This window comes from Sus scrofa, chromosome 3 (assembly GCF_054392235.1).
Source record: "Sus scrofa isolate SSC_HxYL_T2T_F1_AM1 chromosome 3, Sscrofa_HxYL_maternal_Yorkshire_Landrace_v2.0, whole genome shotgun sequence".
Taxonomy (NCBI): Eukaryota; Metazoa; Chordata; class Mammalia; order Artiodactyla; family Suidae; genus Sus; species Sus scrofa.
The window spans coordinates 81536237-81558911 of NC_139385.1; the positions used below are offsets into that span (position 1 = coordinate 81536237).

The 22675-nt window shown below is 37.2% G+C and overlaps 1 protein-coding gene across 6 annotated transcripts in view; it reads right to left on the minus strand.

The window, feature by feature from the left end:
- Positions 1-22675, minus strand: part of ALMS1 (ALMS1 centrosome and basal body associated protein) — a 161945-nt gene that overhangs the window by 112253 nt on the left and 27017 nt on the right. For all 6 annotated transcript variants that reach the window (XR_014841648.1, XR_014841647.1, XR_014841649.1 and 3 more), the window contains 4 exons: positions 18985-19102; positions 15500-17615; positions 15250-15399; positions 9854-10013 (listed from right to left, as the gene is read on the minus strand). Coding sequence is in view for 3 of the 6 variants with exons in the window: in XM_013996028.3 (XP_013851482.2) it covers positions 9854-10013; positions 15250-15399; positions 15500-17615; positions 18985-19102 (2544 nt within the window). In the remaining 3 variants the exon portion in view is untranslated. The remainder of the gene's footprint in view (positions 1-9853; positions 10014-15249; positions 15400-15499; positions 17616-18984; positions 19103-22675) is intronic.

The window sequence follows — 22675 nt, forward strand, 5'->3', positions numbered from 1 at the left end:
CTGGGCGGGGAGAGCCTTTACCACAGGGTAGAGGGCGTATCTAGTGAGAGCAGTAAAACTTGTGATTAGGTCTTTTGAGGCCCTGTCTGTTTCAGATGTCAAGGCAGCACATAGTAATAAGTCTAATTTCAGGCCCTTATATCAAAATATTATCACTCAGGAGCTCAGGGTCTTATTGAGAGGAATGAGATGTAACCAAGTAATTAAAATGGTACAAGTGGGAGTTTCCGTCATGGCTCAGTGATTAACAAATCCAACTAGGAAACATGAGATTACAGGTTCGATCCCTGGCCTCTCTCAGTGGGTTAAGGATCCGGTGTTGCTGTGGGCTGTGGTGTGGGTCACAGACGCAGCTCAGATCCCGCGCTGCTGTGATTGTGGCGTAGGCCAGCAGCTATAGCTCCAATTAGACCCCTAGCCTGGGAACCTCCATATGCAACCCTAAATAAATAAATAAATAAATAAATAAATAAATAAATAAAATGGTACAAATGGATGCATAAATAGAAATAATTCACAGATATAGAAGCCGAACAAAGAGAATATTTTGGAAGAGAGGCTGCAAAAGAAGAGCAGTAACCTCCTTACCTCTACCTAGTTCCCCACCTTTATAGAGATTCACCCTAGACATGGCAGGGTGAGAACATCAGGCCACAAGTAGACCCTACCCTATCTTACTCATAGGATGTAGGTTCCATTCCAGAAGCAGCAATTCAAGAAGACCAAAGAGCAGTTCCAGTGTGACACAGTGGGTTAAGAATCCAATGCAGTGGCCCAGTTAAAGGAATTAAAGGATCTGGCATTGCCTCAGCTGTGGTGTAGGTCACTCCAATTCAATCCCTGGCTTAGGAACTTCCATATGCCATGGGTGCAACCACACACACACAGACACACATACACACACCCACAGACAGGGCCAGAGAATACCATCCACACCCAGAACCTTTTCTTATGAGAAGGGATGTGTCACTCCAATATAAGAGGGCCACTGTCCCAACTCCCAAAGCAATGTCACAAAGCTTTTTCCCAGGAGGAGAGGTAAGCCATAAGAACAGAGAGCACCATATCTCCATAAACAGACTGACTTTATTTGGAATAGAGTATGGGGAAGTTCAAGCTTAAGGACACTGGTAAAAACAATGGTGATCACAGTAATCAATTAAAAGAGGAAGCTGGCAGCTGCATGATACAAATAAGCCATACAGTAGACAAACCAGAAGTTTAAAAGAAAGCCTCGAAGGCTGACCTAAAAGACTTCCTCTAAGGAAAGGTTATACATTAACTGGATCAGAGGATGGAGCAATTTATGCCTCAAAGCATTGTTGAAAATATATAGCAATCAGGTAACTTGGTTGAGGTGAGCAGCTGATACCAATATTGGAAGACAAGCAGGAACATTAACAGGGAGATGAAAAAAGAGACAGTAAAAAAGAAGTGAGTTAAAACCACAGTCCATAGGAGGAGGGAACGAAGGGGGATCAGAGGTCAGGAGATTGTAGACATACCAAAGAATCTGCTTTCTGGTGAGATGTATACACACTGTAGGGGGAAGAGGCTTCACTGAAATAGTCCAACCCAGTCACTAAATAACTAGACAAGCAAAACAATAACAAATATTCCCAGCCCAGAGAGGGAATCAGTATCCAGAGCTGCAACAATATATTACCTAAAATGTCCAGTTTATAACAAAAAATTGTGAAACATGCAAAGAAAAATAGAAGTGACACATTCACATTAAAAAAAAAAAAACAAGTAACAGAAATTGCCTTTAAGGATACTCACGTTAGACTTAGCAAAGACTTCAAAGCAGTTATTATAAATATGTTCAAAGAAGGAAATCATGCTTAAAAAATTAAAAGGTAATGGCAATGTCTCATTGTATAGAAAATAAGCTAATAGAACTTGTAAAAGAAGCAAATGGAAAGTGTGGGTTGAAAAATACAACTCAAATGAAAAATTTCCTAGAAGCTCAACAGTAAACAGGGATAGAAAATCAGTGAGCAGGATAAGGGATGGACAGCAAAAAAAGAATAAAAATGGACAAAGGCTCAGAGAGCTATTAGACAAGATTAAATGTGCTGACATATGTTTAATGGAGGATATCTGAGGCAGAAAAGAGCAGAGAAGGAGTTCCTGCTGCGGCTCAGTGGAAACGAACCCAACTAGTATCCATGAGGATGTGGGTTTGATCCCTGGCCTTGATGAGTGGGTTAAGGATCTGGCATTGCTGTGAGGTGTGGTGTAGGTTGCAGACGTGGAGCAGATTCCACAGTGCTGTGGCTGTGGCGCAGCTCTGATTTGACCCCTAGCCTGGGAACTTCCATATGCCGCATGTGTGGACCTAAAAAGAAAAAAAAAAAAAAAAATATATATATATACACACAAACACACACATATATATAGAGAGAGAAAATACTCAAAGAAATAATGGCCAAAACCTTCCCAAATTGATGAAAATATTATCCTACACATCTGAGAATCCCAATGAACTCAACGTATGATAAACACAGAGATCCACACCAACACATCATAATTAAAATACTGAAAGACAGAGAACATCCTGATAATATCAAGAAAAAAAAAATCACATACAAGAGAACACTAGTAAGAACAGATGATTTCTCATCAGAAACAATAAAGTAGAATACAGTGGAAAAGGCATTCTAACAGCTGAAAGAAAAAACTCTAAACAAAGAATCCAAAACCCAGAAAGCCATCTTTCAAACTATCAAATAAAACATTGCTAGATATACCAAAACTGAGAGAATCTGTTGGTAGCAGGCCCATCTTACAGGAAACACTAAAGGAAGTTTTTCAAGCTGAAAGCAAGTGACACCAAACAGTAACTCACATTTACATAATAAAACAAATAGTGCCACTAACAGTTAATTATGTAGGTAATTACAAAAAAAACAGCTTACTTGGAGATTTTCCTTTCTTCTCCTAATAAATTTTAAAGGCAAGTTTACATAAAGCAGCATATATAATTGTTATTATTGGCACTATACCATATAGAAATGTAAAATGTTCGACAATAACATCAGAAGAAGGTACACAGGAGCAAAGTTAGAGAATAGCAAGGAAATGACATTGGAGAGCAACAAGTCCATAGGAACAAATAAAGAGAATAAGAAAAGGTAAATTAGAGTATTAATGTAACAAGCTCTACAAATATATACTTGCTTTCTCTACTGTTCTCAGCTTCTTTAAAATACCTAAAATTACATAAATAATTATGACAATGTAACAATATATTCTTCGGTTTGTAACATATAGGTGTAGTATGTATTATGATAATAACACTGACACAAAAAAGGAGAAGAGAGCTATATGGGAATAACACCTCTGTATCACACTAGAATTTAGTTGGTATAAATCAAGAGTATATTCTGCCAAAATAAATTTTGTAAGCCCCAGAGCAACCACTAATAACGTAACTTTAAAAACTAGCTAGAAAATCATTAAAGAAATTAAAATACTGGAAAATATTCACTTAACGCAATAAAAATCTATAACGGGGGAACAGAAGAAGAAAAAAGACATGAGACATGTGGAAAACAAAAAGAAAACCAGCAAATGTATACCCAATCTTATTGATAATTACATTAAATGTGAATGGATTAAACAATCACATCAAAAGGCAGAGATAAGTATAAGCTATTTACAAGAGACATACATCAATTATAAAAACATAAGTAGGCTGAAAGTAAAGAAATGAAAAAAGATATGACATTCAAGCAGCAAGCATAAGAACAGGAATGTCTATACTAATGTAAGACAAAATAGACTTTTTAAAAAATGCTACTAGAATTAAAGGACAACGTGTAACAACAAAAAGGTCAATTCATCAGGAATATATATAAAATGCACTTATTAACAAAGTCTCAAAATATATGAAGCAAATCTGACAGAAAAGGGAGAAAGAGACAAACAATAATAATTTGATACTTCAATACCCTACTTTCAAAAATGGAGAAAACAAGGAGAAGATCAACAAGGATACAGAAGACTTGAGCACTATAAACCCACTGGAACTAACAGACATGTATGGAACACATCACCTAACAACAGCGGAATGCACATTCTCCTCAAGCTCAAACTATACATTCTACAAGATAAACTATATTCTAGGACATAAAACGTCTCAAAATTTACAAGAACTAAAATCCGGGAGTTCCCATTACAACTCAGTGGGTTAGAAACCTGATGTTGTCTTTGAATTTGCAGGTTCAATCCCTGGCCCCTTGCTCAGTGGGTTAATGATCTGGTGTTGCCATAGGCCGCGGCATAGATCACAGATGCGGCTCAGATCCAGTGTTGCTGTGGTGTAGGCTACAGTTGCGGATCCAACCCCTAGCACAGGAACCTCCATATGCCACAGTGAGGCCATAAAAAGGAAACAAAATCCTACAAAAAATCAAATGAAGAATTCCGGTCATGGTTCAGTGGTTAATGAATATGACTAGGAAACATGAGGTTGCAGGTTTGATCCCTGACCTCACTCAGTGGGTTAAGGATCCGGCATTGCCGTGAGCTGTGGTGTAAGTCACAGATACAGCTCGGATCCTGCGTTGCTGTGGCTGTGGCACAGGCCTGTGGCTACAGCTCCGATTTGACCCCTAGCCTGGGAACCTCCATATGCCGTGGGTGAGGCCCTAGAAAAGACAAAAACAACAACAACAACAAAAAATGGAATCAAATGAGGTATCAATAGCAAAAGGAAATTCAAAAATATGGAAATTAAACAACACATTCCCAATGACAAACAAGTCAATGAAAAAGAAATACAATAGAAATTAGGAAAGTCTAGTTGAATGAAAACAAAAACACAACAAACCAAAACTTAAGGCATGTAGCTAAAGTAGTGTTTAGAAACCTACCAATGTAAATACCTATATTAAAAAGAAAAATCTCAAAACAACAACCTAATCTTTCACCATAAGAAACAATAAAAAGCACAAACTAAAACTTAAGCAAATGGAAGGAAGGAAATAATAAAGACTAAAATGGAAATAAATGAAATAGAGATTTAAGAAGTAGAAAAAATAGAGATTAGAAAAAGAGAAATCAAAATTTCTTTGAAAAGAACATCAAAAGTGACAAAATTTAGCCAGAATCACAAAAAGAGGAAAACTCAAATTACTAAAATCAAGAATGAAAGATGCGTCATGACTACCAACCTGACATAACAAAAAGGATCATATGAGAATACCATTAACAGCTATACAAATTAGATAACTTAGCTGACATAGGCAAATTCCATGAAAGACATAAAATTGACCCATGAAAAATATAAAATCTAAATAGACCTATAGCAAGTAAAGAGATGGAATTGGAAATTTCAAAACTTCCACAAAGAATAGCCCAGGCAGCTCCACAGTGAGTTCTAGCCAAGAAAAACTAATAACAATCCTTTACAAACTCTTCCAAAAGCTGGAACTAGAGAAAAATGCTTCCCAACACAATTTATGACACTGGTGTTAGCCTTGTACCAAAACCCAACCAAGAAAAATCACAAGAAATCCACATATCAATATCTATTATGAATATAATCACAAAATTCCTCAAAAAATTAATGGTAAAATGAATCCAACAGCATATACAAAGGATCATACACGGTAACCAAGTAGCCTATACAACCAGGAACACAAGGTTGGTTTTAATATATGAAAATTAATTAATAATGCACCATAATATTAGAATAAAGACGGAAAACCATACAACTATAACTTAAAAATGCAGAAAAAGCATTTGACAAAATCTAACACCCTTACATGATAAATTCACTCTAAAAACTAAAAACGAAAGGGAACTTCTTCAACCTGATAAAGAGCATCTACAAAAATCCCTCTTGCAAAGACCAGCACAAGATGGATGTTTGCTCTCACTGCTTCTATGCAACACTATGCCAAAGGTTCTAGTCCCAGCAATGGGGAAATGAAATATAGAAAAAGCATCCATACTAGAAAGGAAGAAACAAGACTGTATCTATTTGCAGATGACATTGTAAAAATTATAAGAAATTATAAGAAAATCACACAAATTATTACAAATAATAAACAAGTAGTTCAGCAACACTGTAGGCTACAAAATGCACATACAAACTTAAACTATATTTCTATACACTACTGATGACTATTCCAAAAGTGAAATTAAGAAAACATTTCCCTTTATAAGAACATCAAAAAGAAAAAATATTTGGAATTAATTTAAGAAAGAAGTGGAAGACTTGTACACTCATTAAACTATAAAATATTGTTGAAAGAAATGAAGATTTAAATAAATGGAAAGACATGTTCATAGATCAAAATGTTTATTATTATTAAGATGGCAATATTCCCAAAATGAATCTATAAATTCAATGAAATCTGACACCTGCTAGAACATGGATGAACCTTAAAGACATTATTCTTAAGTGAAATAAACCAGTCACAAAAAGACACATACACACGAGATACCTAGCAAAGTCAAATTCATAGAGATAAAAAGCAGAACCATATTTAACTGGGGCTTCCCCCAGGTAGGAGGTAGAGGGGCCCCTGGGCTGAGAACAGATGGGACTTGTTAGGCCAAGTAAACTGGGCCTTGTTTCTCTTTGACACCTCAAGGAAAACGTTAGTTGAAGAAGCTAAGCTCAACTGGAGTAGAGAGATAAGACTGCTAGAACAGGGAAGAAGGAGGCAGAGGCTGGAGCAATGAGATTGCAAGCGGAGTTCGCTGACCAAGAGAATGGCTGGGAGCTCTGAGCGGGCTCAGGCTCCCCACCGCTGGGGAGTGCTTGGTTTTGTTTTGTTTTTTTATATAGACAGGGGTCATTTTGTTGAGCAATGTAGTCTGTGGCCTTGGGCTATCTTTGTCTTTGGGAACTCATCCGTTACATGGGCCTGTTTGATAAGAAGGAGTCTGTGTCCTTTTAGGCCTTGTTTCATTTTCCACTGAAGAAGGATGACCATTTATTCAATCACTCCTGGGGTCAGGGAGATCGTCCCAATTACACATACACAGTAAGACGCACGGGCATCAGAAAGGGAGGGGGCGCCAGGCCATAGTAAGTCCTGATACCAAGCTGGCATCCTTTGCTTTGGAATCCATCTTTGTCAAAAGATGAGCATGCATATTGGGGAGGGTCCTATGTCCAGTCAGGTGTGACAATTAAAATAAGATACTTGACTAAAGGCAAACAACAAGCCGGAAGAACTGTGCTATATAAGTGATTTAAATCACCTTTCTGGCACAATCCTAATTGAGCAGGACACCCACATGCCTCTTTAGGGTATGTATTACTTCTTTGTTTCTGACTTAAATAAACCACTTCTCTGTGTGCTCTCCCACGTGTTGTACTGTGACTCCAACAATAAACTTTTTATACCTGTTTTCACAGTCTTTGCCTCCTTGAAACATTCTTGCATTCAACAAGGTGCAAGAGGAGTTCCCATCGTGGCTCAGTGGTTAAGGAATCTGACTAGGAACCATGAGATTGCGTGTTCGATCCCTGGCCTTGCTCAGTGGGTTAAGGATCTGGCTTTGCCATGAGCTGTGGTGTAGGCTGCAGACACAGCTCGGATCCCGCACTGCTGTGGCTCTGGCGCAGGCGGGCAGCTGCAGCTCCGATTCGACCCCTAGCCTGGGAAACTCTATATGCCACTGGAGCGGCCTGAGAAATGACAAAAACAAAAAAAACAAAAAAAAAACCACAAGAGGCAAGAATCAGGGCAATTCTACTTTTAGCCTCTAGCTAATCTAGTAGCTAGGACTCCTGGTTTTCATCCAGGCTGCCCAGGTTCAATTCCTGAGCAGAAAATGAAGATCTCCCTCCAAGCCATCACTTACTGCTGTCTCTTTGAGATCAGGAGGAGGGAAATACTGTTTAACAGACAGAGAGTTTTAGGAGTTCCTGTGGTGGCTTGGTGGTAACAAACCCAACTAGTATCCATGAGGATGCAGGTTCAATCCCTGGCCTCACTCCGTGGGTTAAGGATCCGGCGATGCCATGAGCTATGGTTTAGGTTGCAGACTCAACTCAGATCTGGCATTGCTGTGGCTGTGTCATAGGCTGGCAGCTGCAGCTCCATTTGACCTCTGACCTGGGAAATTTCCATATGCCACTGGTGCAGCCCTTTAAAAAGTGAGAGTTGTTTCAGTTTTACAAAATGAAATAGTTTTGTGAATGAACAGCCATGATGTTTGCATGATAATGTCAATGTATTTAATTCCAATGAAATGTATACACAAAAAAGCGCTAAGATGATAAATTTTATCAGTATTTTACCATTTAAAATATTAAACTTTAAAAAAGAAGAAAAACAGATAAAGTACACTTAATCAAAATTTAAAAGTTTGTGCTGCAGTCAATACCATGAAATAAATGAAGAAACAACCCAGAGTAGGAGAACATTTTTGCATATGTAAGGGACTTGTATCCAGAATACATAAAGAACTCCTACAATTTAATAATAAAATACTAATATCCAATGAAAAAGTGAGTGAGGATCTTAAAACAAGTTCCTCCAAAGAGGATATACAATTGCCTATAAACACAACTAAAGATGCTCAACATTATTAGAAACATAAACCAAAACCACAAGATAATACTTTATACCCACCAGAATGGCTATAATCAAAAAGAGAGAAAATAACAAGTGTTGTTGAGGATGTGGAGAAATTGGAACCTTAATAATGCTGGTGGGAATGTAATATGGTACACATTCTTTGAGAAAGAGACATTCATAATGTTAAACATTGTTACCATGAACCAGAAATTCCACTCGTAGATATACACCAAAGAGGAAAAAAATAAAAACCTGATTGTTCATAGCAGCATTATTTATAACAGTCAAAAAGCAAAAACAACCCAAAAGTCCATCAACTAACAGATAGGTAAACAAAATGTGATATATCCATACAATGGACTACTTATTAGGCAATAAAAAAGGAATGCGTACTAATACATGCTGTAACATAGATAAATCTTGAAAACATACTCACTTAAAGAAGCCAGTCACAAAATATCTTATACTATATGATTTCACATACACAAAAATGTCCAGGATAGACATCTCCAACCTCAGCTGACTTCCCAGAACTACCTGCCAATTCTTTTGTTTGTCTTTGGTCAGCTCTATCCCCTAATTCACTTCAACATAAATTCCAAGCCCTCACCAAGCCACTTTCCTCAAACTCCCTAACCCACCTCCACCATTCTCCACCTCCCTCAGCAGACAATCCTGCCTTTTTTTTTTGTCTTTTATTTTAGGGCAGCCCCTGCAGCATATAGAGGTTCCCAGGCCAGGGGTCGAATGAGAGGTGCAGGCGCTGACATACCCCACAGCCACAGCAATGCCAGATCTGAGCATCTGCAACCTACACCACAGCTCATGGCAACTCCGGATCCTTAACCCACTGAGGGAGGTTAGGGATAGAACCTGCATCCTCATGGATGCTAGTCAGATTTGTTAACCGCTAAAGCACAACAGGAACTCCCTAATCTTGCTTTCTACCTGTCAATTTCCTCTCTATAAACTTATTTGCATCTGCTCTTGTGCTCATTTAATTCCCTTTTCCCTTCAGTCACAGAAAAGAATATAGAAACAAGCTGGCTCTAATATCAGGCTCCTCCATGTAATTCAGTTCTGAACACTGTCATGAAGAACACAATGAAAAATCAAATGATTTATCTAATAAAAGCTGTGCAGATTTATAAATATACCTAATCCAAAGTTAACATTAATTATTGCACAAGTTCAAAAGTAAAACATCTGTTGGCCATAACAAGATAGTCCATGCCCCCTCCCTCATGGCAAGATATTTTTAACAGGCTAGCCATAGGACACTTAGTTTCTCCTTCTCTACATACCTGTTAAGTGTTTGAGAGTCCCTGGCACAGTGTCAGGAGATACTCTCAACATTCTAAGATCTGCAGAATGATACTCCAACTCTCTAGTTGACTCATGAGGAACAAATGGAGGCAATGCAGATGAAAAAGATTGATTGATGTCTGTATCAGAAGGACCTACCTATGGAAAGAGATTTAAAAATGAAGAAAATGAAATTTCAAACTTTGCTAAAAAATAAACCTTATTTTTCGAAAATGAATAGTAAGCAGTTATACCAGTTCCTCAAGATCATATTCCCAACCCTCCTGAATTCATATACAGGTCATATCTTGCTTGATTACATCCAAAAAAAGCTCTACAAATTATCCTGAGGGCTTGGAGATCTACCTGTAAAGAATACTACACATAGGAGACCTAGAAGTGTTCTATTATTCCGAAATTTGTTCCTTACAATAGTATGATCATTGCAGGATTTGAACTATGGTAATACTCTTGACAAGCTCAAGGATTTTTTTTTTTTTAAGAAGAGGAGATGTGTATGGAAAGGAAAGAGGAAAGGAAGCAAGAGACAATAGGACTGTTTTCAAGAAATCTACAAATGTTTAGAAGAAAAATTAAGGCATCAAAGAACTATATCTGTGATCAGTTACCAAAAAAAACCTAAATCTTCAAATTTCTTTCAACAAGAGTGGGAAATATAACTGATGAAATAACGGTTAAATGCTGAAAAAGAAGTTCTTGAAGCTTCATGACATCCCAGCAAGTCCTTGCTAAAAAATGAAATTAGAAACTATTAATAGTGCTCTGGGTACATAAACATATACAACATTTCACCAAATTCACAGTATACTCTCAAATAAAAACAACATAGCACCTTTAGATTTATTTTCTTAAAAAGTTATTCCATGCTCTCTCAGGAGTGAGTCTAAAAGTGTACATAAGCATGAATTTTTCTATCCTCTGTTATGAAGGTTTTTTCATGGTGTAGTAGTGAATATTAAGAAGCTGACAGAATGTGGAAATACTCTAATTCTACTGTCTATATAGGTGTCTCTAGACTCGTGGTTCTCAGTTGGAGATTGTGCACTCCCCCACCCCACCCTATCAAGGAACATGAGGCAATGCCTGGAGACATTTTTCGCTGTCATACTTTAGTGAGGGGAATGCTACTGGTATCTAGAGAGTAGAGGCCAGGGATGTTGTTAAACATCCTAAAGTGCACAGAACAGCCCCCCACAACAAAGAATTATCCAATCCAAAATGACCAAAACAGAGAGAAACCCTGCTGTAAACATAGCACAAAGTACTTAGTTTTTAATTATCCTACTGCAGTCCAGTTTTGAACTGTAGCTCATTAACATACAGTTGACTCTGTATGGGTTTGAACCGTGCAGGTCTACTTTTACATGGATTTTTTTTTTTCCAATAATAAATACCACAGTACTACAGGATCTGAGGTTGTCTGAATTTTCTTTCTTTTTTTTTTTTTTTATTTTGCTTTTTAGGGCCACACCCACAGCATATGGAAGTTCCCACGCTAGGGGTCCAGTTGGAGCTACAGCTGCTGGCCTATTCCACAGCCACAGCCACGCAGGATTGAGCCGCATCTGTGACCTACACCACAGCTCACGGCAACTCTGGATTCTTACTTAATCTACTGAGCGAGGCCAGGGACCAAACCTGCACCCTCATGGATACTAGTGTGATTCGTTTCCGCTGAGCCTTGATAGGAACTCCCTTGTTTGAATTTTCGAATGTGAAGAACCATAGATATGGTGGAAATGAGGATACAGAGGGCCAACTGTAAGTTAGATGAGAATCTTCAGCTTCGCAGAGGGTCAGTATCCCTAACCCCCATGCTGTTCAAGGGTCAAGTGTATATATCACATATGTGATAAGATAGTTATGTGTGTGTGGGTATACACTTCTTTTAATAGCAGTTTTCCCTAAAGCTTCCAAATGCAGGGGAATTTTTTTCTATTTTTTCAATGAAAATAAAATTTATTTTAAATAAATTTTACCATATCAAAGCTTCAAAATATACAGATATCAGAGCTGCTAATAAGAAAATACAGAATGAAAAAAGATGAGAGGTATTTAAGAGATCAAGAGGTGTTTGTTGATCACTAAAAATTAGAGGCATTGGGAGGAAAACAAAATCAAGATTAGTTTATATCCCAGTTTCTTTTTTCAAATCAACAATGAAGACAGAATCAAAGAAACTAAGAAATGCTGGGAGTTCCCATCGTGGCGCAGTGGTTAACGAATCTGACTAGGAACCATGAGGTTGCGGGTTCGATCCCTACCCTTGCTCAGTGGGTTAATGATCCCGCGTTGCCGTGAGCTGTGGTGTAGGTTGCAGACACGGCTCAGATCTGGCGTTGCTGTGGCTCTGGCGTAGGCTGGCGGCTACAGCTCCGATTCAACCCCTAGCCTGGGAACCTCCATATGCCGCGGGAGCGGCCCAAGAAATGGCAAAAAGACAAAAAAAAAAAAAAAAAAAAAAGAAACTAAGAAATGCTAACACTTCTTTAAGAACTGAGAAAATCTACAAGTCACTTTGATTTTAGGAAAATGAGTTATTCTGATAGAGGCAAGGTAAATTTGAGGTGATGGAAATATTCACAAGAAAATTTCATGCAAGATAGTATATGGGTCTACCCAGGAGAAATATTAAGAGTCTAAAAACAGAGGTGATAACTATTCACATACAGAAAAGCATTTACACCTTGAGAAGAAACTAACTGTGATGGAGGGGGAACCAACAAAACAAAAAGAAAAGAAATCGAAGGAGTTAACCTTAAATAATACTTACAGTTACAAGGACAAAATAAGATATATTAAAACAGTATTTTATTACAGAAGCTAAAAGAATGTAACATGCTGCTACCGGGAACAAGGAGAGAGAAAGAACAAAACAACAAATTCAAGTAGTAAATCCCTGGTAAGAGTCTAGTAATCTAGTTTCAATAAAGTGAGGGGAACTAGTAGCCAGATACTGTCAAAGTGCTACGTACCTTACCCCAATAAAACAACACCTGAGGGTGATTATTACTGTTCCCATACTTCATGTAGATGAGGAAGGAGAGTGACCCTCCAAAATCATTTGCCCAAGGCACAAGTCTAACCAAGTAACTGAACAGGGTTTTGACTCCAAATCTCCTGGCTCTCTTCATAGCCCCAAGCAACATCATACTTAAGTGGATGCCCAAATAATCATTTTGAATGATGGGTAGGTACCAAAGTGAGGAAAACACTTTAAAGTGCTGACACTTCTGAGACAGAGATGAGAATAAACAAGAAACCAAGGGTAGGCAAACCCACTGAAAACAAGCTGAGCCACACAGGAAGACTATCATCGTATCTGGCTCACTGTTTTTCTAATACTAGCATTAATTACCTTAACTCCAGACCATCCATAGAGACCACAGAGAACAGCATCCTCCCTAGACTGAAAAAACATACCTAAAGCTACAGTTATGAGCAAATAAAATTTAGAATCATGTCAGAGTTCTGAATGAATATATATCCGAATATACATCTTCATTTCTCTACAACTTATCTACATTAAAAGTTGACATAAGGTACAAATGTATCTATCAAAAAAATTAGAAACTCTTTAGATATAATATTGTTATAAATGAAAGTTGTTAAAAGAATAAATCCAAGGAGTTCCTGTCATGGCACAGCAGAAACGAATCTGACCAGGAACCATCAGGTTGCGGGTTCAGTCCCCGGCATTGCTCAGTGGGTTAAGGATCCAGCATTGCTGTGAGCTATGGTGTAGGTCTCGAGCTCAGCTCGGACCTGGCCTTGCTGTGGCTGTGGTGTATGCCGGCAGCCACAATTCCAATTAGACCCTAGCCTAGGAACCTCCACATGCCATGGGTGTGGCCCTAAAAGGACAGAAAAGACAAAAAAAAAAAAAAGAGTAAATCCTAAGAGTTCTCAACACTAGGGGAAAAAATTTTCTATTTCTTTACTCTCGTATCTATATGAGATGATAGATGTTCATTAAACTTATTGTGGTAATCATTTCATGATGTATGTACTCAAGTTATTACGCTGTATCCCTTAAACTTATACCATGCTGTATATTAATTGTATCTCAATAAAACTAAAAGAAAAAAGAAAATAAAACTCTGAGTTTAAAATTGATATTTTGTTTCTCATTCTCAATAAAACTGACTTTGACCAATCTCCTTCGAAAACCATTATTGCTAAAATAATGCAAAATCTTGGCTTTGGTTTCTCCAAAGAACAGTTAAATAGGGAGGCAGTTTACAGTATAGTGGTTAACTACACAGATAAGGTTAGTTTCAAATACTAGCTCCCCTACTTGCTAAACGGTAGTGAGCAAGTTCCTTACCTAAGTATCAACTGTAAAATCAGGATGATGATAATCATTCCCAACAATCCTACCTGACAGGACTGACCAAAAGGACTAAAAGAACTGAAATACATTAGTAAATCTCTTTAGCACAATATTGAGCACAGAGCGTGAGCTACCATTTTCACCCCCGTTATTATTAGACTAAAAATTAGAATTGAACAATGTCTAGAATATTGAAGAAAATAAAATGAACCTGACAGTTCTCTATATTAAAATTTTTAGTAAACTCAATAAATGGTAAGTAAAAGGGAAAGTTTATCACAATATCTTTGTTCATTTTCTCTTTTCAACTAACTGAACCTAAAGCATCTCAAATGAGCAGCTTTCCAATTACATACTATCTTATACCTGGAAAAACAGGAAAGGAAAAGTAACATTAAGTACACCGCATTATCTAACTGTATTTAATGACTAACAGAATGTAAGGATATATTATCAGTGAATGGGACCCAGGTTGGAGCTGACAAAACCAGATGGGCAATGGGACCAGAAAAACATAAATGCCAAAAGATCCAAGGATCCAGGCAAATGAAGCTTTGTACAAAAGAAAATTCTGACTTCAAGATATCTCTGAAGTCAAATCTTTTGGGGGCTTCTAAACAGAAATATTTGAACATTTCAGGGCTTATTCCAAGGCCTGTACCTTGAAGGCCAGAGGGGGGAAAAAGCACAAGTAAATGTCTCCATGAATGAGTCTAACCTTAACACTATCCCAAAGGATCTTGCTGGAACAATTTGGAAGAGTAAGATGCCTCAAGATCAAAGGCCTGGGAGCTCTAAACAATGGCCTTTTCCAAAACGCCGGAGAACTCACTAAGTCTCACAGTCTACAAAACACAAATGTTATTTTTACGCCAACCTCTAACAAATGAATGCAGTGTATTCCTGGGTATCAGATGAAGACTAGATGACATGTCATAACTGGTATTAGAGGACAGAAATAGCCCTTAACTTTCATCCTCATTTTTTGAATAAAATATTTATCTTCCTACAGCATAAGAAATGTCAAACAGAAAAACTTACAGGAACTTCACAACTGCTCTCTTCCTTAGATGGTAGCTCTACAGAAGACTGCCAGTGCGGGGAGCTGTCACAGATCTCAAGATCATCAAGTAAATTTTTTAAACCTGCTAGCTCAGTGCACTCACTGGTCAAGTCACCTTGGCCACATATCTAGGAAACAGTAAAAAGTAAAAACAAATAACAATACCATTTCCTGAAACAATACTGGAAAAGACCATGTCTCTCCCCAACTACCATCTTATTGTCTCACCTCTCTTTGTAGTTCAGCAACTCTTTTACTGCATACAACAGCATTTTCATCTAGGCTACAGCATTCAGCAGCATCATCCAAAGTACAGATGTCAGATTCAGCCTTCCCCTGCAGGCCCTCTACAAAATAGGAGTCATTTTGCATAACTGTATGTATAGTAAAACTGGATTTGGCTCCCATAGGCCAAGGAATTTCACCTGGGCCTATATTAGCTTTCAGCAAGGTCTCTTGGCCGACTGCAGCTTTCGCATCACTGATTACTGGTAAACTACCTTGTGACTTTGCATCACATGCCACCAAGTTTGCTGAAAAGCTGCCTCCTACAGCTGCAGATGGACCTTCAATGATGTTACTAGAGTTTACATTCTTACCCAAAATATAGTTTGAGGAATCTGCAACTTCTTCAAATGTTTGCGGCTTTAATTCTTGTAAAACCAAAGAATCTGAAGTCCATACTTTCATTGGATAAATAATGTTTGAAGATCCTAACTTCTCTGCAAGGTCAAGAGCAGAAACAGACTTTATCTTCCCAATGGGAAGAAATAGTTCACTGTCTGTATCATCCTGAAATAAAGCTGACTGTGTTTTGCCAAGATCAACAGCCTGTCTGACAGATTTTTCACTTAAAGAAGAAGACTTAAGCTCTGGAATAAGAGAAACTGGCTTAATGAATATTTCCTGAGGAGCAGAGGGGAGTGATTTTAAATCAGGATGCCAGTACAAGGAGCTATCACCATTATCTTTTTTATACAACGATGGTTTTGAAGCTACTGATTCAAACACCCCAGGAGTAGACTGATAGCATGAATGATTAAGTTTATCAAAGAAAGAATTTTCATCATAATTTAATAGGAAAAGATCTGGATTTTTTTGTTCACTTTTTTGGCTGTCATTTGTTGAAGATTTACTGATGTCAGTTTGGATTTCATTTACTGTACTCTCTTTCTTGGAAGGCTCAATAGAGGCAATAACTGCCTGAAAAGCTATATTTTCAGTAACATCAACATTTTTCCCACCAAAAGCTGAAGTCGCCTTCTGGTCTTTTTCTTCTTGAAAATACAGTTGTTCTGCTGTCTCATCTGAGTTGGATTTACTAGTCTGAAGAGGACCAACAGAAGCCTCAATCATAGAGCTGTCATGCCCCCTGCAGAGTGTATGTCCTTCTGACACTTTTGCAGAATTATCAGGAAAAACATTTTCAATATATTGTATTTCTGAAGAGCTGGGATGCATGCCTGAAAACATTAAAGTATTTCTGTTCTCCTTTAGTTCAAAACATTGAGATACTCCTTTCCCCAGATCGTCTTCATCTCTTTCATAACCCTCCAAAGAATCCATCTGTTGTTTCACCTCACTCTCAGTGGGAGCTCTTAAATAAACACTCTTAGAATGACTATCAGGTGTTAAGGGAACCCCTCTTCCTCCTCTTTCCAAAAAGCAATGCAAGAAAGAATGTGACATTTTATTGTTAAAAGGCGGAGTAACTTCATGTAAAAAAGAAACATGGTCCTTACTGATTAGACCTATTTCTGGGTGGTGTGAAGCTTCCTGCTTGCTCCATGGCATATATGAAAAAGGGGCACTAAAACTGTCACTTGCCTTGGGAATTTTATTTTTATCAATTAGGTCAGATGAATCTGAGTAAGAATCATGGTCCTTCCTGGTTAAATATTTTTCTGACTGTTGTAAAGCTTCCTGTTTCCAAAACTGCGCATATGAACAAGAAGCATCAAAACTGTCACTTCCTTTAGGAGTTATGTATTCATCACTTGTATCAGATGCAGCTGAAACATCAGCTAAATTTGTTCCTGGCTCCTGTATAACTTCTTGTGTCTTCCATGACATATATGAACAAAGAGCATCATAACTATCAGAGTTTTTATGGGTTTTCAGTTCATCGAGTGTATCAGATGCAACAGTCTCTTCTTTAGTTCTTTGTTCTGGAGTTAATAAAGATCGCTGAGACTCGACAGCTTCACTACCTGTAAGTGGGCGCTGGGATACACTAAAGCTAACTAAGTCTGAAGCTACTTCTGAGGCTGCCTGGAATAAAGCTTCACTAACTTCCGACGGTCGAGAAAACCATTCAGTGTCTTCAGACTTACCAGGAATTCCCCTGAAAATATACAATTAAAAATAAATAAATAACATATTAAAAATATTTATTTTTTTAAATACTAACATAAAAACCCCCACAAAACTGCTGTCACTAAATCAAGGTTATTTGAAAGTATGTTGAAAAACAAAGTCCTAATTTCAAATTCCTTTAGGGTGGTTAATGACTGAACAAAACAAATTTTTTTGTAAATAAAAGGTATATTTTCTCAGACTTCTCTCAAAACAATATTGCCCCCCAAAATGACTCTTTAAATAAAAAATTCAAACTTTATTACTAAATATGCGTAATTTGGAGTTCCTTTTGTGGCTCAGCAGTAATGAACTTAACTAGTATCTATAAGGACACAAGTTCGATCCCTGGCCTCGCTCAGTGGGTTAAGAATCCAGCGTTGCCATGAGCTGCAGTGTAGGTTGCAGACATAGCTTGGATGTGGTGTTGCTGCGACTGTGGCACAGGCTGGCAGCTATAGCTCCAATTAAGCCCCCAGCCTGGGAACTTCCATATGCCACAGGTGCAAGCCCTAAAAAGACCAAAAAAAATTGTAATTTATCACCATAATTTAATATTTATTTAACCTGCACTAATCCTTTTATTAGTCATTATGCTTCTGAAAACCATTTAAGTGATCTGTTCCCCAAACAAAACAGCAACCTAATCACTGAGACTACTGTGTATAGAACACTTTTTGTAAAAGCAATTTTAAAGTAATATGTAGCATAAGGGCAGAGGTTTATACTCTGTAAACATTTACAGTTTTTAAGTATCATTTTTATTTCTAAAAAAAGAAAATACATTCTTGGATAATTTCAAATATGATTTAGAGAAGAGAATTCCAGACCTGTCTCTCATTATGACTAAAGGGCATTAATTTGGAAATTGTTAATTTGGATATATCTATTTAAACAATCTTATAACTTCATATTTGCACCTCCTATAATGTAAGGGGATATAACTAGGTTCATTTAAAACTGGCTGACAAAAATGAGAATGCCAAACAGTTAGTGACCATGAAATAAACGCTTTTTACAGATTGGGAGTAGGGTGATGGTCAGTAAAAAAAAGGGGAGATTTATAAGGAAAAAAATCTAGTATGCCTTCTAAATTACAGTATGCCTAAAATGCTAGAATACATTAGAGATTGTTTTAAATACACTACAGTCACTTGGCTCGTCTTTACACATGATGACTGTGCCAAATTAATGAGCATCATGTCTTAACTTAGGACCCTTTTACTACCTTCAGAGTGTGCACTCAGAATATCTAACTCCTACCTCCAAGTCTCGACTGAAGTCACTAATATTAGTAACAATTTAGAACAAGAAAGAGCAGAACGGTCACATGCAAATAAAAAAATAAATCATCTTACCTCAGACGTGCAAAATCTAGTTCACTTTGGTGAAATAAAGAATCAGGCCCAAACTCTTGATCTTTTGTCAAACATGTCAGCAAAGGCAAATCAGGAGAAGCAAAACTGTCTTGTATGACTGCAAAGTTTCAAATATAAAAATGCTAGGAATGCTGAAAATTAACTGTTTAGCTTACATAATACTTTGAAGAACCTAAAAATGCTGCCATTTGAAAGTCTCCAAAAGCATTAATATAACATAGCAGCAGCAAATACCATTTATTAATAGCCTGACAAGATCCAGGCACTTAACATACAATATTTCAATTAATCCTCATAATAACCTTGAAGCATAGGCATTACTATACCTATCTTACAAGTGAGGAAACAGGACTATAAAACTTTAAAAATATTCAGTAATTTCCTCACATTCAATTAGCTTAAGGAGTTCCTATCTTGGCTCAGCAGAAATGAATCTGACTAGTATCCATGAGGACGCAGGTTTGGTCCCTGGTCTCGCTCAGTGGGTTACGGATCCGGTGCTGCCGTGAGCTGTGATGTAGGTTGCAGACTAGGCCAGATCTGGCATTACTGTGGCTGTGGCGTAGACCAGTGGCTACAGCTCTGATCCAACCCTTGGCCTGGGAAGTTCCCTATGCCAGGGGTGTGGCCCTAAAAAGACAACAACAACAACAAACAAACAAACAAAAATAGCTTAAATGCCAGAGTAAGATCTGAACCTACATTTTAGCAAGTGCTCTTAACCACTGTGTTTCTTCCCATCTTACATCAAAATGTGGTCCACAGGCTCCCAGGCATCCCTGCAGCATCCAGAGATGCCTGGGGTCAAAATTATATTCAAAATAATATCAGCATTTCATTTGCTTCATTCATTTTCATTCTCTCCTAAGGATACACTGGAATTTTCCAAAAGCTATATCACATCTAACAACATACTGAATGCAAAAGCAGATATCAGAATCTACCTGTCTTCTATTAAGTCAAGACATTACAGATTTTTTTTTTTAAGTAAAACAACACTATTCTTCTAAATATTTTTGGTTTGGAAAATAACTATCTTTCAAAAAAACTAGGTAATTTATATTAACATGCAATGGAGTTATTTTTAATGAGTTTATTTTAATTTCTCAGGTTTACTTTCTAATATGGGAAAACATCAATAATATACATTAACAAAGGCTCTCAATAATTTTAAAATGTGTCGAGGAAATTCTTGTGACCAAAAAGTTTGAGAACTATTGATTTAAAGAAAAAAACATCTTGTGAATTCCTAAATGCCACCTTAAATAAGTTTTATTATAATGTCCCTAAATATGTACAACTAGGTATAAACTCCTTACAGTGTTTATTATATTTATAAAACAAAAAATTAAATATTAATAGGAACAAAACCAACAGCATTCTATTTTGATATTAATTTAACTAGATGGGTGATGTTTTGCTAAAACTAAATTTGTTTCAATATGAATGTAATACTGATGCTGCAATATCCTTTTTCTTGATTTCAGAATGTCTTTAATAATACTATATACCTTCCCTATCACAACCCTTACACTCCTGTTTAATTCTCTGGTCTGTCTGCTTCCCACCTAGATTATCAGCTCCATGTCTGCTTTATTCACTGCCTAACAAAGTACCTGCTACACACAGCAGGCACTCAAAATACAATTATTTATTTACTGAATGGAAATAATACTTTGATTAAAAACAAAAAACTAAAATATAATGATAATCTTCATCATCAAGAACTAACTGGTATGGTTCCTATTTGGCTTTGGCTTAGGCTTACAGACGTCTTAAACCTTCGTAACAGAAATCTTACACCCCTCTAAGCAGCTTAGAGATTTTCTTTTTAAACAAAGACCCCATATTTCCTCACATTTGGACAACTGTTGATGGCTTGGATCATTCTTTTTTGAGATATCTAACTGTTCTGGCACCAGTCATCATCACGACATTTGCCATTGATAAGATACACCCCACAACGACTGTATTCAAGCATAACAAAACAGCAATGTTGAAATTTCCTTTGGCTATCAGATTCCAGGATCTAATCTAATAATTAAAATGTTCTATTTTATCTACAGTAAATAAGAAGCTGGAGTTACAAAACTTTATAAAATACTTTATAAGCCATGTAGCACTGTCTCCAACCCAATGCTAAAACTATTCTTTTTTCTTTTTCTTGCTTTTTAGGGCCACACCTGTGACATATGGAAGTTCCCAGGCTAGGGGTCTAATCAGAACTACAGCTGCTGGCCTACACCACAGCTCACAGCAATGCAGGATCCCCGATCCACTAAATGAGTCCAGGTATCGAAGCTGCATCCTCATGGATATCGGTCAGATTCGTCTCCACTGAGCCACAGTGGGAACTCCCTAAAACTATTCTATTAGAGAATTTTGCTTGACATTTTGCCATAACAAAATGTTTACATTTTTTCTGTTATATATAGCCTTTCCATTATTAAATGGTTTTATTAGAAAGTTCTTTTATACACCAAGTTGAAAACAGCCTCCCTATCAGTTATGTATTCCATTTTAACTTCTAGACTAGAGATTAGCAAACTTTTTTTTTTAATAAAAGGTCAGCTCCTAAAAAGGTTCAATTTTGTTGATCAGATATGGTGTCTCTGTCTATACTTCCCTTTCTTCTGGTTTTTATTTTGTTTTTTCTTCTTCTGCTGCAACTGCAGCATTTCGAAGTTCCTAGGGCAGGAATCGAATTCCAGCTGCAGCTGTGACCTACACAACAGCTGCAATAATGCCGATCCTTAACCCACTTCACCAGGCTGGGAATCAAATCCGCCCCGAACAGTGAACTAAGCTGCCACAGAGACAACCTGGGATCCTTAACCCGCTGTACCACAGTGGGAACTCCCTTGGTTTATTTTTTACAATCCTTTAAAACTGTTATAACCTTTCTTAGCTCACAGACAATACAAAATCAGGCCTTGTCCTATGGCCTGTAGTTTGCAGATTCCTGCTCTAGACCATTATACTACTCATCCCATGGCACTGTTATTTTCTTTCTACTGGATTGTCTTCCCAAAAAGGAAGTAGCTTTCATCTATACATCTCCAGCAGCAAACACACAACAGGCACTTAGTTATTTGTTAAATACATGAATAAATGAAAAATAAGCTGCTCCCTCTTTAGCATTAAAGTCCTTAAAATATTAGCAAAGTCTTCTCTTTTATCTACTATCATAGTTATCTCCTCCTACAAGAGAACTCTACTGTTGTCAATATCTTCCTTAAAATATAAAACTAAACTGACTTTGATGATCTGCATCACTGAATACACTGGCACTAATACTTTTACTTGGATAGCATTTGCTTGTATTTGACAAGAACTTGTTGAATTAACTCCTAATTTTCACTACTCAACAAAACTCTGAAAAGACTTCATGGTTGAATCCCATTCCCTGACAAGGTTAATTGTAAAGTATGTGGTTATTGAATTTTCTTCAACTTTTGAAAATAAAAATCTGAAGAAAACAGGAGCAACAAAAAAATTTGCCTGAATTATGATTTATGTGTGAAAAACTGAAATTATCATAGTGGCTAAGCATTCTTATATATCCTCAATAATCCAAAGTAGTGACAGTACAATTCTACCTCCTACCTTGACGATTTGAAAAGTACTAAAGTTTATCTTTTGTAAAGAGCTAATAAATCAATTCCTTATT